This window comes from Tauraco erythrolophus, chromosome Z (genome assembly GCF_009769465.1).
Source record: "Tauraco erythrolophus isolate bTauEry1 chromosome Z, bTauEry1.pri, whole genome shotgun sequence".
NCBI classification, from domain to species: domain Eukaryota; kingdom Metazoa; phylum Chordata; class Aves; order Musophagiformes; family Musophagidae; genus Tauraco; species Tauraco erythrolophus.
This window is the reverse complement of record NC_141496.1, coordinates 58,183,993-58,197,943: the sequence shown is the minus strand read 5'-3', so window position 1 is coordinate 58,197,943 and position 13,951 is coordinate 58,183,993. Positions and strand designations below refer to the sequence as shown.

Genomic DNA, 13,951 nt, shown 5'->3' with positions numbered 1-13,951 from the left:
AAAATCAGGATATTTACATCACAGCCTGCTGTACAATGCAGACGTGCCTCCTGCAGCTTTAGGTTAAACAGGTTTAGCCTGAGAGCTCAGTTAGGGATGGTGAGGGGGCAACCTGACCAATGTGAGATTGTAAAGCACAGCCAGGTTTCTGGAAGTAAAAAAGAAATATTTTTATTGCAGCAGACCTTTAAAATGCTTTCGATTGTTTAGTTTTCTGCAGTGAGAGAGTTTCAAAATCTTTTCTGTAAGAGAAGCTGTAATAGCATGACTCTTTTCCGCACGCTTTTGTGACTTGACAAGGGAATGCCTTTGGGCTTCAAAAGTACCCTTTCCCTCATCAAATTCTGCTCAGCTTTCCTGAGATATTACGCGTTAAAATTGCCATTTCCATTCTCTCTTTTGTGTGCCTCAAGAAAATACTGGCCTCCTGCCAGAACAGTAATTAGCACAACTATCCTAAGGCACACTGGAGATGCCACAAAGGCAGTAGCAAAGGGACTATGTGGGGAGCACCTGGGAGCTGCAGCACAGTGGGAACCAGAAGTCAGTGGGGCAGGAGATCTGCATGGACCTCCCAAAACCAGTTTCCCAGCATTTGGCCCATACTCCATTCAAGGAGAGGTACATCACTGGGCCGCTGTTTTCCTCAAATACTAAAGCAATGAGAGAGTAGAAGGCAGGATAGTTTCCTAAGTCACCTTCAGCTTCTGCAACAAAGATTCTGGTAACCATGTTTCGCCTGAAAATACCAGACAGGGCACAATGTCCCATATTTCTGGCAGATGAGGCAGAAGACAAAAATGCCCTGTCAATCAGGACCCAGCTGACCATCCACACTAAGAAGGATAAAGACTGTATCTGGTCTCAGCTTAGCCTAACTTGACTGTCAGCAGTCTGCGCAGCAACGCAAAAGGCTCAGGTGAAGGGGTGATGATGAGGCGCAGTGAGAGATTCGGTGGCACTCAAGAAAACTGGTCTTCCTTTTAAAGTATTTGCACCAAAAAAGGTACTACATTAAAAAGCAACATGTAGCCTGTTAAGCAAAGCACTCAGAGGTTAGGAAACACTGCTGACCACCTATAGCATTAGTTCAATCCATCTGTTTACTCTGGCATAGTTTTATATTACAAGATTTGTAATTAATTATTAAATGCTGTATTTTAAATAATTATTATAAGGTGCTTTTTGTTTTCCCTTAGGAATCCTGTCTTGTTCAGAACACAAAATAGATAAAGCTTACATACTTCATAGAGAAAGTGTTCTGGCAAGCCCTAACCTTCAAGAACTTGATTTTGCCTATTAAATACTGTCTTTTTAACATAGAGTTTAGAGGGACTGGGAATGTCAATAAAGAGAAGTTTGTGTAATATGACCAAATTACTATCCTAGAGACAGTGTCATCCAATTTATACTTTATCCTACTGTTGATGGTCTTCCCAGCACCATCCAGTTCTGTCAATCCGTTTGCTGCATCCTGCTATTCTCTCTCACTTGCTAATTAGCTAGCTGTTCAGGAAGAGACCATTTTAGTGTTATTTATTCATGTGCTACACAGCACAGTGAAACTCTGTTCACTGATTAGAGCTCTACTGGTCCTACTAAAATAATTATGATACCACCCACATAACAGGTAGCACACCAACACAGCACTTAAAAGACCACCTGGAAGTGCTGAGGCATGCAAAAGTAATGGGGAAAATAACTAAACAAGCTCTTTCAAACCCTTAATAAAAAAATACTTATTTTGTGACTGGGTTGCATTCTTTAAAATACATAGTTTTGTCCACCCTGCTTTATTCGTCATTCAGTTAAATATATAGTATAACAAAAAAACTGACAGAGCAAATATAGTAAAATATTCCCCACCACGAGCAATGTATTAATAGGCAGCAAAACCTCCAAACACATTTTTCCATCTGAGACTTACTCAAGAGCATGGTTTTAAAACTAATTAGCAAGGTGACCTTTTTCACCTTCCCTTAGGAAATCTGCTGTGGCCAATCCAAAAAATACCGAATGCAAAATGCAAATTTAGGCGTCCTGCCAGCCATTACAGGAGTAATTCCCACAACAGCCCAGTGCTGTTGTGTTTAGCTGTATTCAGTGTGCAACTGAATGTATTTTACAGCTAAAGCATAAGGTGTTGTTTGTTGCATGGAAGCTTTTCCTTTATACTGGCCACTCTTAAGAGCTTACAAGGTTTCACTAAAAATAGCAAGCTAGCAACAACTGTCATAAAACATGTAAAACTAAACATGGTAGCACAGGTTTACCCATTTATGAACTTTCCAGATAAAACAATCAACTTCTAACTCCTCATACACAGACCAACTACAGGAACAGTCATTTTCACAGTATTTTTGGTACAGCACAGCCCAGCTGCAAAGCCTGCAGCAGAAACTCGGTCGGTCACTGTGGCAGCATCTACACAGCATCTGCACGGCAGGTGCACCTCGTAATGTGGCCCACTATGGTAGTACATCCTGGTTACTTCCCAGCTGCACATCAGGACAGAGCTGATGGGTGCACCAATCTCCCCCGCACCTGGGATTTCCCTGAAAAAAAAGCCCAGAGGCTGGGGGAGACACAGAGTGGTCCTGTCAGGGGACCAGGAATACAACCACACAGCAGAGACACCTGCCCACAGGTGCAGAAGCCAGGCAAAACACCAGCCAGCAGACCTCCATGCAGAAAGAGGCTGGAGCTCCCTATCCGGGCCAGTACAACCTGTATTCCCTTGGCCTGACCGGTGCCAGCACAAGAGCAGGCCAACAAGGGAAGCAGGATGAACGTCTTCCTACTCCATGGGAAAATCAAGAAGCGCGGTGGCTTCCTCACCTTAGGCTAGCCAAAGAATAAAGACAAAGGCTAACATGAAATTTACACCGCTAGAGAGAAAAAGGCAAAAAGGCTGTATTTGTATTTGGAGAAACCAGGTTAATGGGTTTACAGCCTATAGCTCATGCACACTACCATAACACAAAATGCACTGGTATCATACAATTAAATAATCTGGTCTTTTAGCAGCATGAGTCCTAAAATGTGCCTTTATGTGCTAAGCTTTTCACAGAAAAGATGTAAGCTTCTCTTGTTTTCATAATGCCATATGCACTATTAAATACACAGTGTGCATGCCTCTGGAAATGTTCCCAGGAATAGCCACTTCTATTTTATTTGCCTGTATCAGAAAAAGGGAAACAGTTTCGAGAGCAAAACATACCTACCCGCTCTTCATTCACACCTCAATTTCCTCATGAAATCAAAAATATGGTTTTTAACAGTTCACCTTTAGTACACAGTTGAATCTGACTTTCATCTCCATGGAATGAAACTTGCTTAGAAGCTTATCAAGGAAATGAATTCATAAGTGTCTAGACTACAGCACAGAAATAAAGATATACTGAGTAGGGCAGTCTGCAGCTCTCAGCAGCAATCAATAATCTGCTGCTAATGCTGTTCTGACTTCAGTCTCTACACGTTCAACTTCTGCTAAACATAAGAAATTGGCAAATACTTAGCCAATTCAATAACTTATTACTTTCAGATGAAACATGACATCTCTTGAGGTCAGGGTCTTGTGCAGTACTCTCAGTACAGAACAATGACTTTAAAAGCTTAACTGCTTTACTTAACCACAGGCCAGGCACTATTCCCTTTATAAATTTAGGGTAATACGAAGACAACACTATGAATACAGCATTGGTCCCACCTGCTGAGCGTCCCCTGCTTTTCACCTCTGACTGCAGTAACCCTGCACAGGCCATTTTGGGGAGGCACTCCAGACAGTGCTGCCTCAAGCCACTGCCTGCTTTGGTTGACACATCTCAGCCTTGTTTTGATGTTCTTGCCTATTTAGGACTGCAATCTCCTGGTGGGGAAAAGCTCTCACATCTGCTGAGTCCCTGTCAAGAAGGCTCAAGAGAGCATGGGCTCAAGGACACAGAGCCAGTTCAGGTGGAGTCAAAACATTATTGCTGACATTCTGACTCCTGGGTCTCCACCAGTGAAGTGGTAGCGCCCACACCAACCCAACGATACACTCTGAAGCAGTGGTTCAAGTGCTCCAAGTGAAGTAGCCTGTGGCACGCTCAAGAACGCTGCTTCCCAGGCACTGGACAGCATAGCGCACCAAGCGCTGGCTTCAGGGCACAGTATTAAAAGGGAAAAAATATTAATCCTACTTTCGCATATAATTTTGTACTATTTATACTTTCTTCATTTAGTTTTCAACAACATTCAGCATTTGATTCTGTTCCTATCTAAGATATTAATGGCTATTCCAAGATTTTAATGCAAACAAACACGAAGAAATTGTTACTGGAAACTGGAGCCAGGAAATAGTGAAAGTTAGGGAAAGTATGACAATCTAACACTACAGGCAAACGGCACAAACAAGGTAAATCTTACATATGGAAAATCCAGTCTGTCATGTCTTTTACTCACCGTTTGATGACTTCGGTCACAGTAGCGCAGTCCAAAGTAATCTATCTCCACTAGGTTTAAATGACGAAATACGTAGCCCAGGACAACCGACCCTTTCGTTGACTTCTGTGGGAAAGAATTTACAGAGCCTTTTCACAAAGATGCTCTGCCTTTGTCAGCTATGTGCAGTGCCATTCATGCATTCAGTTAGCTTTGTCTAAAAAAAAAAAAAAGGGGGCAGTTCCTAGTGGCTTTAACAAAAATTTCTGCTGTACAGAAGAAAATATTTTGTCTTTGTACATATTTAATCAACCATTCTGTAAACACTATCAGCAAGCTGGCAGGTAAATGGTTACAAAATACAAACCAAAACAAATGCTCAAGTGTACTTGCATAATCACGATGCTGGTGAACCTAGCATTTTTCTAGAAAATTTCTGTTCCCTGATGAAAATTCGAATCCTCGTGACATATTTTAATTCTAAAATCATACTCTTCCTTCCAGTACAGGCCTGTCACTCAACCTCTGACAATGACGATCAGGAGGCAAAACTTTGCCGATAATATTTAAATTATACATCCTTAGCTGCTCTTTTACTACTTTTTGTAAAGAAGGTTAGGTTTTATTTGTCCTCTTTTAAAATATTTTTGATAGGAGAAGTGGGAGCAATCAAGCACCCTGAATTGAAATAATCTCATTGTTTTCTTGAATAATACTTCATTAAGGGTTTAGGCCAGTATTTGCAAACAATGCTGGGGACAATATTGCAAACATCGTAATGTTGATACTGCATTATAAAAAGCTCACTTCCACCTGAATGATTCTTATTCGTTGGTTCACCTGGCAGCCAACAACAGACTAGAAAGACCGAAAATAATTACATAGAATGATCCCCTTCTCAGAATAAATTAGAGCCTTTGACTATTACAATCCTAAATTCCACACGAAAATATGGACATCACTCACAATCAGGTTTTGGCTAACTGCTTCATTTTGTACAAACTGCTAGATTGTACTAAAATCACTGAAAAGAAACAGGAAGAGGAAACTGTGGGATATAGTTTGTGCCATTTCACTTTTTAGCCTATGAATGAATAATTTCAAACTTAAAATGGCAAATATTATTGATTAAAAAATCATTTACGTTAGCTTGGCTGGTGAAGTACCAATCACATAACAAGACTGAAGATGCATCCACTCTTTTTCAGCAGGTGCATTTGGTCAGAATTTGCACCTAGTCACACAGGCAGGACCAATACAACAATTTCAGATGGCCACTCACACCTTAAGCAAGCCATGAGAAGGTAAACATTTCTGTAGGATGGGAATTGTGTATCCATGCTATTCACCAGATTTCCTAGGTATTTGCTTAAATAACGAGACGTTCTTGAACAGGTTCCAGTGTGTAACAGTCTAAAGCCATCATACAGCTTGTTTACGCTAAGCAATTGTAATTACATATTCCCTCAGCATGTACAGTGAGATTTAATGACCAGTCACAAACAGAAACAATTGAGGGGAAAACATGATTAAGGTAAGTAGAAATTCACTGAATCTCATTTTAGCATTTTGGATAAGGCAGAGCAATACAGTGATTTTATCATCATATTCCTCAACAAGAAACTGAATCTGGGTTGTAAGAAGAACAATGTGAGACAAGAATCAGCCCCTCTTAGCTATAGGGTGACTACCAGGAGCACTACAGCAAAAAGACAGAAACAAAACAAAACACATCAAAAGAAAAAGAAAAAAAAAAAAAAAACAACAACAAATAACAGGTTAAATTATTGGACAGCAGGGATTCTTTGCCCTACTTCATTTTATCTTCAAATCAGTTTTTACTCAAAGGAGCAGGAGAGATGTCCCACTAAAAAGCACATAGTTATCTCATCATTCATACCTCATGTAAGGCAAATTACGTTCACCATTATAACTGTTCCCACTATCATTTAAACAGTAAAACAATGTCTCAGGAACCTAGTTCCTCCTTAACCTCTTATTTTCCCAGCACTGAGGAGTACTTTCCAGGTAAAACACACTGACTCTTGCTGAAACCACTGCAACCTCATTTTTAATTAAAGTTTTCATTTTAAGCTGCATGATTTCAGGGTTTCATGCAAGTAAATTGCCTCTTCAAGTCGAGTTAAGAAAGCAGTTTTGCTGATTAATCCCTAAGTGGCTACTTCTCGGTCCTGAAATACATTTTTACTGCATTTGAAGAAAGTTTTGCCAACTAAGAAAAGCCATCTTACTTCCCCTGATAAAATTACAGCAAAATTCAGCAAAACCGCAAAGTAAAACTATCAAAGATGTTAAAAGGATTATATTCACATCATACAGCATCGCAAAAATTACATAATCTGCCTTGCATTAAGCTCAGACTTGCTAGAGGCTTGCATTCTTAGAGGTAAACTCAAGTATATTTGAAAATATCATTGGCAATGCTTTCAACAGAGAACAAAGAATTGTTCGAATGAGTCATAACATCTTGCTTTACATGTTAGCACTGTGGCTTTGCAAACCAGAAAGGCAGGTTTCTACTGGCTAAAGAAAATAATAGCCAGAACGTTCAAGAGAGATCAGATTTAGTTGTATCTTTTTAATCAAAATTAAATTGCTCTTTTAAAAATGGCACATACAGTACTATATTTTAACATCTTGACATTACTATATATTTAGTCACCAGGAATTCTTATCTTCCACACTGCTCACTGCTTTTTAGCTCCAGGGCGGTTTTTCTGGTTGCATATTTTTTAATTTTCTCTTTTGTATTGTACACAGCAATGCACGCCAAATCAGATCCGTGATCAATGTTAACTGAATTTAAAGGCAAAGCAAGACGTGCAGCAATGTCTGCCTCAGTAGGATGCTAGCCCCTCTCTTGAAAGAAAGTGGTGTAGACAGTGAAATCTCTTTTTATTAAGAACCAAATGAAAAACACATCACCTCTTTTAGTTCAAGCACCCATCATGAAACCTTTCTCCTGAAAGTAATTCAACCCACAGACTTAACCTATCACAACTTCATAAATGCTAAGGAAGATGTGGATGAATTCATGTGCCTTAGCTCAAAAAAGAGGTTTAGAACTTCAGTCGAACACAACTGTTGCCTTTTGAGATGCCTCTCCCCACCACGACCACTGTTTGAATCTGTTGCAAGGTCACATCTGATGACAAATTAGTTACGCTGCTTGTATACTGGCAAGAGACAACAAGGGAGTCTATATCAGAGTACAGAAAAACAAGGAGGATGCTACGGAGGATGACACACAATCATGCTGAGACATCCAGACACACCTGTGTAACATTCCCACATTTCCCTGTCCGGTACAGGGCTGTGCGGGTCATGCTGTTAACGACCCCCCCAAGTGGGAAGCGCATTTGATCGGCTACCTACGCGCTAGACAGCAGCTGGTGCCCGTGCAGCACACAGGGTGCTCCGTCCAAGCTGGCGATGGAGCATGGGCACCAGCACTTTCCCCGCCGGTGCGCAGGGATAGGCAGAGAGCAAGCACAGCTCTTGAGCTGCGTGTCAGCAGCACCCCAGCTGCATCGATCCCCCGGACAGCATCGGTACTCTGAGGCAGATGTACTCCATCCAGTAAACTTGACGCAGCGTTTTCAGCGATCAAACTGCAGTATTTTGCCTTAAGAAAAGGTTCCAAAGGAGAGATGCAAATTATACACAAAACCAGCCTACAGTCCTGCAACTGAGGGTGAGCAAGGCCACCAGTTCACCCCATTCCTGGCAGATACCTAAGAGAAACAGATGTCTCCAAACAGCACTTTCTCACCGTTCTTCTTCATCCATTTTTCCCTCCTACCTCTAGCTCAAAAAAGACCAGACACCACCACAGTTTTCCGTTACCCTCCATTTACAAAAGCAGCAAGGCGCAAGGCTCTAAAATCAAAGTTCTTGGTGGGCTTTACCAACATAGAGTAAGCACCCGTTCTCACCAAGGCAGTCAAGCAGCCACGCCTCAATTTACAAACTGTATATTCAAGCAGAGAAAAACCTTCACATTAACAATGCTAAGTATTTACAAATATTCACCTAGATAAAACAGTTTGACTTTAATTTTCAGTATTCATGTCCAGAGAAGAATTTACATTAGTGTTATTTTATATGTGCAGACATTTCCCAATGCAATCACATAACAGAAGTAAACACTTTCAGAAACTGAGGATTTAACATATGCAAATGTAATACCACAGCCTGCCCTAAGTATACATCATACAAATGCACCACTCAAACTCTACTAATCCATCCCTCTCTCTCTCCTCATCTTTCACTAACAGAAGACATGTCGACCTATTTTCAGTGGGGTTTTTTTTTTTTTTGAAAACTCCTCACAAATTTATGGACACATGCACAGAACTTTCCATCTCTTTTCCCAAGAACTCAAGACAGAGCCTGCTCTGTCTGCTGGATGTAACCTATGGCACTTACTTTTAAGTGCTGCATGTGAAGATGCCTGTAGACTTGTTTTATTTTCACCAACGCTCAATCCAATGCATTCCAGTTAGATAATGCTATTCTAGAAAAATGTCCAAAGGTGCATCTTATTTGTCTGGTTTTGCAATTAGTCTATCCGTCCTGAATTTATAAATACCTTTAAAAATCTACTGAGAGGCCAACTCCTTCAAGGAGAGGAAGATTCCTGGGAGCAGGGTCTCCAGCTAGTTAAACCTCTCCCCTTGTAAATACAGGCTAGAGTGCATTTTGAGGCTTTGTCACAGATAGATATACTTGACTCTGAGAAAAGACATATAGAAGAAAAAAGTTTAAAATAAATATTTTTTTAAATATTTGGCTTATGGGAAATTATTTCCGCACAAGGGGCTTTTTTGGGGGGGTAGATATGAGCAGCTATATTTACTTGCTATAGTGATGCAATTTGTACATGCACACAAACTGTAAGAAATGCTCCAAGCAGGAATCAAAGTCCAGTGAAGACAATAAAGGGCAATTACAGCAGACAAATAAGTAATGGAAAGACAACTAAATTTTGGAAATCTAACTAAATACTTACAAATGCTTTAAAATTGATCTCTCATCAGTAATGAACAGTATTTTGTAAAATGGCAACTAGTTCTATGTAGAGGGATTCTCACCATAGCAATTTTATTTAAAAATCTGTTCACTAATCTATCCCCTAATATTAAAATTATCCAGTTCATTAACATCTAAATGTACCGTGTGACATAGTTAAAGGTCCCAACAATAATGATTTTCAGCTTTTCACAAAAAAAGAGCTGTTCTGAACAACTGAATACCAATGATAATTTCCATCATTCCCATGAACTTTGAATAACTCCTACATCAAAGAAAGAAACCATTCTAATAATAATAATGAAATTCAAAAATACAGCATACAACCACTCATCTGGAATGGTTAAGATGCTGGCTACTATTATTTTTCTATTTTTCAGAAAATACACTTCACACATAGCTGTGTGACCTGGTGAATCTCCTTGGCAGGCAGAGGCTCTGTGCGTCCTGATTAGAGATGCTCCAGAAATAGACCACAAGCACCTGGAGAGGCAGAAGACGAGTACATGCGAATTTATAATGCGTGCACTTCTCATGCACTCTCACAGTTTTATTTTGAATAATTCCCCATGAATATGGAAGACGTGTCCCTTTGGACCCGCCAAGGGCTGCGAAGCTGCCAGACAGGAGGAGGCCCTTTTGCCCTTTCCCCTCGGAAACTGTGAGCAGCTCCGTGGCCGAGCAAGGCTCTCCTGGGCGCGTGGTGGAAGACAGCTCTGGTTCGCATCCAGTCTGAGCTGCCTTCAGAAGGGCCTCAGCAGAGTTTTCTGCTGGCAGAGAAAAGATGATGTACTTACTTTTGGCACATTCATTCCAAATAAAGGAAGCATCCCATGTTTCTAGTAAATTTTCTTGGTATCATTTCTGCAAAACCTTTTCCCATTCATTGAAGCCTTCCTTAGAACCTTTGCATATAAATTTGTTGCAATTTAAAAAATCTATTGTTGATGTTGCTTATTTAGTCTTATATTGAAATAAATCCGTTCTGAAGCATTTTCAGTTTCCATTTTGTCACCTTCTCAGCTGTTTTGCCTTATATCTTATTTCTTTTCCCCTATTTCTTTCATTTCTTACGTGTTACATGAGCAATATTTCTTAGGTTGGTCCTGTCAATGTACATACAAAATACAAATTGCAGAATAAATTTGTATTTACAAATCTTTTAGTACAATCTTTTAGTTTTAATTGTCTCATTCTGGTATGTTTGGATCTATTCCACCTCTATGAAAGACTTTGTGATTTGTGCCTATGTGCACAAGGGAGGCATTTTAAGTATCAAAACCTCACTTCTAACATTCTTAACTTTTCATATGGTCATCAGTCTAAACACTTCTTTTAAATTAAGTGTTGTATGCATTTCTGTGGAGCACATTAAGCTCATTATGCACCAAAGTTTTAGAGCACAAGAACTTAAAATTTAAATATGTCACTTTGATTAACTGCTTTAAGTGCAAGACTGTCAAGGGAGAATGACAGTAAAAAGCTAAATACTAAAAGGCTTTCAGAAAGAGAAAATGTTAAAAATTAAAGAGAAGACACTCATTCTGCCAAAGTGCTTCAGGATTTTACTGCTACTTCAGCTGTTAAGCAGAGCACTAATACGGTTAACAGTCTTGCTGTAAGAAGTTGGTTCAAACTATTAGTATAATGATGGGGTTTTTTTATGTTGGATTCTTTGGGGATTTTTTAGGAGCAAGAAGAATGAGAAGAAGAAAAGATCAGTATACATCTTGTTAATCCTTTATTTTGCCATTTCTTTTGTTCAGAATGAATAGCTGCACTGTCAGAGCTGAGCACACCTGCAAAAGTTTGTTTGTACCAAGTACCACAAGACTCTCTCCAACCAAAGAGCAAACCACCTTCTCACACTCCCTTTCCCCAGTCAAAGCCCAGATTTGGTGTCCTCCTTTATCACTTGGTCTCAGCTCTGGTGACACTGTTAACCTCCTGACCATATTTTCTTTCAATATTGATTCTTCTGTTTCTTAGGATACATATTTCTGTTCCTCCCTGACTTTCTCCTGTGTCATCCCATTATTTTTATTTTTTTTCCTATCCTCCACTTATCTTTCCCTAAGTCTTTTCAAAGCTCTGGCCATGGAGTCAGCAACTTTTGATGGTATCCCAAATAACTTCTCAATTTGTTATTTAACCTTTTTTTCTACTCCCCATGTTCAAGAGTAAGGGCTAGGATGGAATTATGCAGAAGTTTAAATCTGTGTCTTAGTCATTACACATCTTAGAGCCCTCTATCAAGCTCAAAAAAATGTTTTTGAAAAAATTCTCATATTTTCCTTCTTCAAAAGCAAAGGTGATCTTGTCAGACTTGGTTTTGTCATCATTTGATATAATTTCATTCATTGAACTGTTTCATGATTTCATAAAGAGATATCACAAGAAGCTCAAGAGAAAAAGTTACCAAAAAAACAGTGGAATCCATCTCAGATGCAAAATTGGAAAATACAAAGACAGAATTCACTTATTGAAAGGACAGAGACTCCTTTTCTTTCTGGCTCTGACATGGGTGACACAGGGAAAGAAGAGGGGGAAATACAAGCAAAAAGAGTAGCCCTCTGCATTAAACGAGCCTTTCACAGCACACTGACCTTGGGGTCTTTCACATGTTTCACGCCCCAAGATGCACACCCCGATGACGTAGATCTGACCTTTCTGTAGAGCGAGCTCTGCTGAGGCCCTTCTGAAGGCAGCTCAGGCTGGGTGCAAACCAGAGCTGTCCTCTGGAGGTGATGCAAGTCAGAATAAAGAGGCTCGGGCTGCACTGAGCTTTCCTCTGCAGAAACGACCAAAGCCCACTCCCTCCACACTCACAGGGTTCCACATCTTCTCTGGGTTTGGAGCAAGAGCATTTCTGTGCACCACCCTTTGGGGAAGAATCGCAGAGCCCTGCCGCTTTTTTCACTGCTGGTGGGATTTGCTGGCGGGGGCCGTGGCACGGTGCAGGAAGGTGAGGGCACCATAACTCCTACTCCCCTAGTCCCAGGGCAGCATGCTTCTGTGAGCAGTGTGCCCGCAAAGGGGCTTTCCACAGAGCCACTGGCATGTTGGGCTCTCCCTTCCCACTCTGCCTGCTGCCCGCTGCCTGCCGCCAGGCAGCCCAGGGCTGGGACAGGAGCTCTCCCTCGTCTTCCACCACGCACCCAGGAGAGCCTTGCTCGGCCACGGAGCTGCTCACAGCTTCCAAGGGGAAAGGGCAAAAGGACCTCCTCCTGTCTGGCAGCTTCGCAGCCCTTGGCAGGTCCAAAGGGACACGTCTTCCATATTCATGGGGAATTATTCAAAATAAAACCGTGAGAGTGCATGAGAAGTGCACGCATTATAAATTCGCATGTACTCGTCTTCTGCCTCTCCAGGTGCTTGTGGTCTATTTCTGGAGCGTCTCTAATCAGGACGCACAGAGCACCTGCCTGCCAAGAAAACATCATGTTATTTTCATTTGCTGCTCTCCTACAGGCAAGGCAAGCTATTTCTTTTCACCTGTCAATTGCAAACTGGATATTTTAGTACTGAATTTAATGCAGTCTACACTGTATCGAATCAGTAACTCTTTTTTTTATATAAAAACGTGTAGTTCATATATGACAGTGCTTAGTTTCAGTCTAAGATTCACCTATGTTTGAACATATTTGCATTGAAACACATACTATCCTTTTGCAGTCTATGTAATTGTTGTGGTTTTAACCCAGCCAGTAACCAAACACCAGGCAGCCGCTCGCACACACTCCCCGGTGCCTGGTGGGATGGAGGAGAGAATCAGAGGGGTAAAGGTAAGGAGATTCATGGGTTAAGATAGGAATGATTTAATAATTGAAATAAAATAAAACAGAAAATGACACTGACAATGATAGTGACGATGGTAATAACGATGATAATAATTACAATAATAATTGTACCAACAACAACAGAATATGCAAACAAGTGATGCAGAGTGCAATTGCTCACCACCTGCTGACCAACGCCTAGCCCATCTCCAGCTAGCAATTCTAGAGGAGAGAAATCCTGAAACCACAATCCTGGAAGAGAGAGAATCCTTCCCAGCCAACCCTCATTTATATATTGAGCAGGACACATCGCATGGTATGGAATATCTCATTGGCCAATTTGGATCAGCCACCTCAGTTACTCCAAGCGCCCTCCCAGCTTGTTGTGCACCTGCACACTGGCAAAGCATGGGAAGTTGAAAAGTCTTTGATTTCTTAGCAATAATTAAAAACATCAGTGTATTATCAACATTCTTCTCATACCAAATCCCATACTAAATCCAAAATGCAGAGCTATTCTAGCTACTAAAAAGAAAATTAACTCTATCCCAGCCAAAATCAGGTCAGTAATGATGATTTGCTGCATCCTCAAAAATGCTTTTCCAAAATGTTGTATCATTTTAACAATTCAAAAGTTTTATTTACAATTTGACAGAGTTTAACTTCTCATTTTGACTGACACTAGGAAATTACTTACT

At 40.6% G+C, this 13,951-nt stretch overlaps 1 protein-coding gene across 3 annotated transcripts in view; it reads right to left on the bottom strand.

The window, feature by feature from the left end:
* EPB41L4A (erythrocyte membrane protein band 4.1 like 4A) overlaps window positions 1-13,951 on the bottom strand; it is a 144,354-nt gene that overhangs the window by 78,056 nt on the left and 52,347 nt on the right. For all 3 annotated transcript variants that reach the window (XM_086629341.1, XM_086629342.1, XM_086629343.1), the window contains exon 2: window positions 4,444-4,548. In XM_086629341.1, the coding sequence (XP_086485467.1) occupies window positions 4,444-4,548 (105 nt within the window). The remainder of the gene's footprint in view (window positions 1-4,443; window positions 4,549-13,951) is intronic.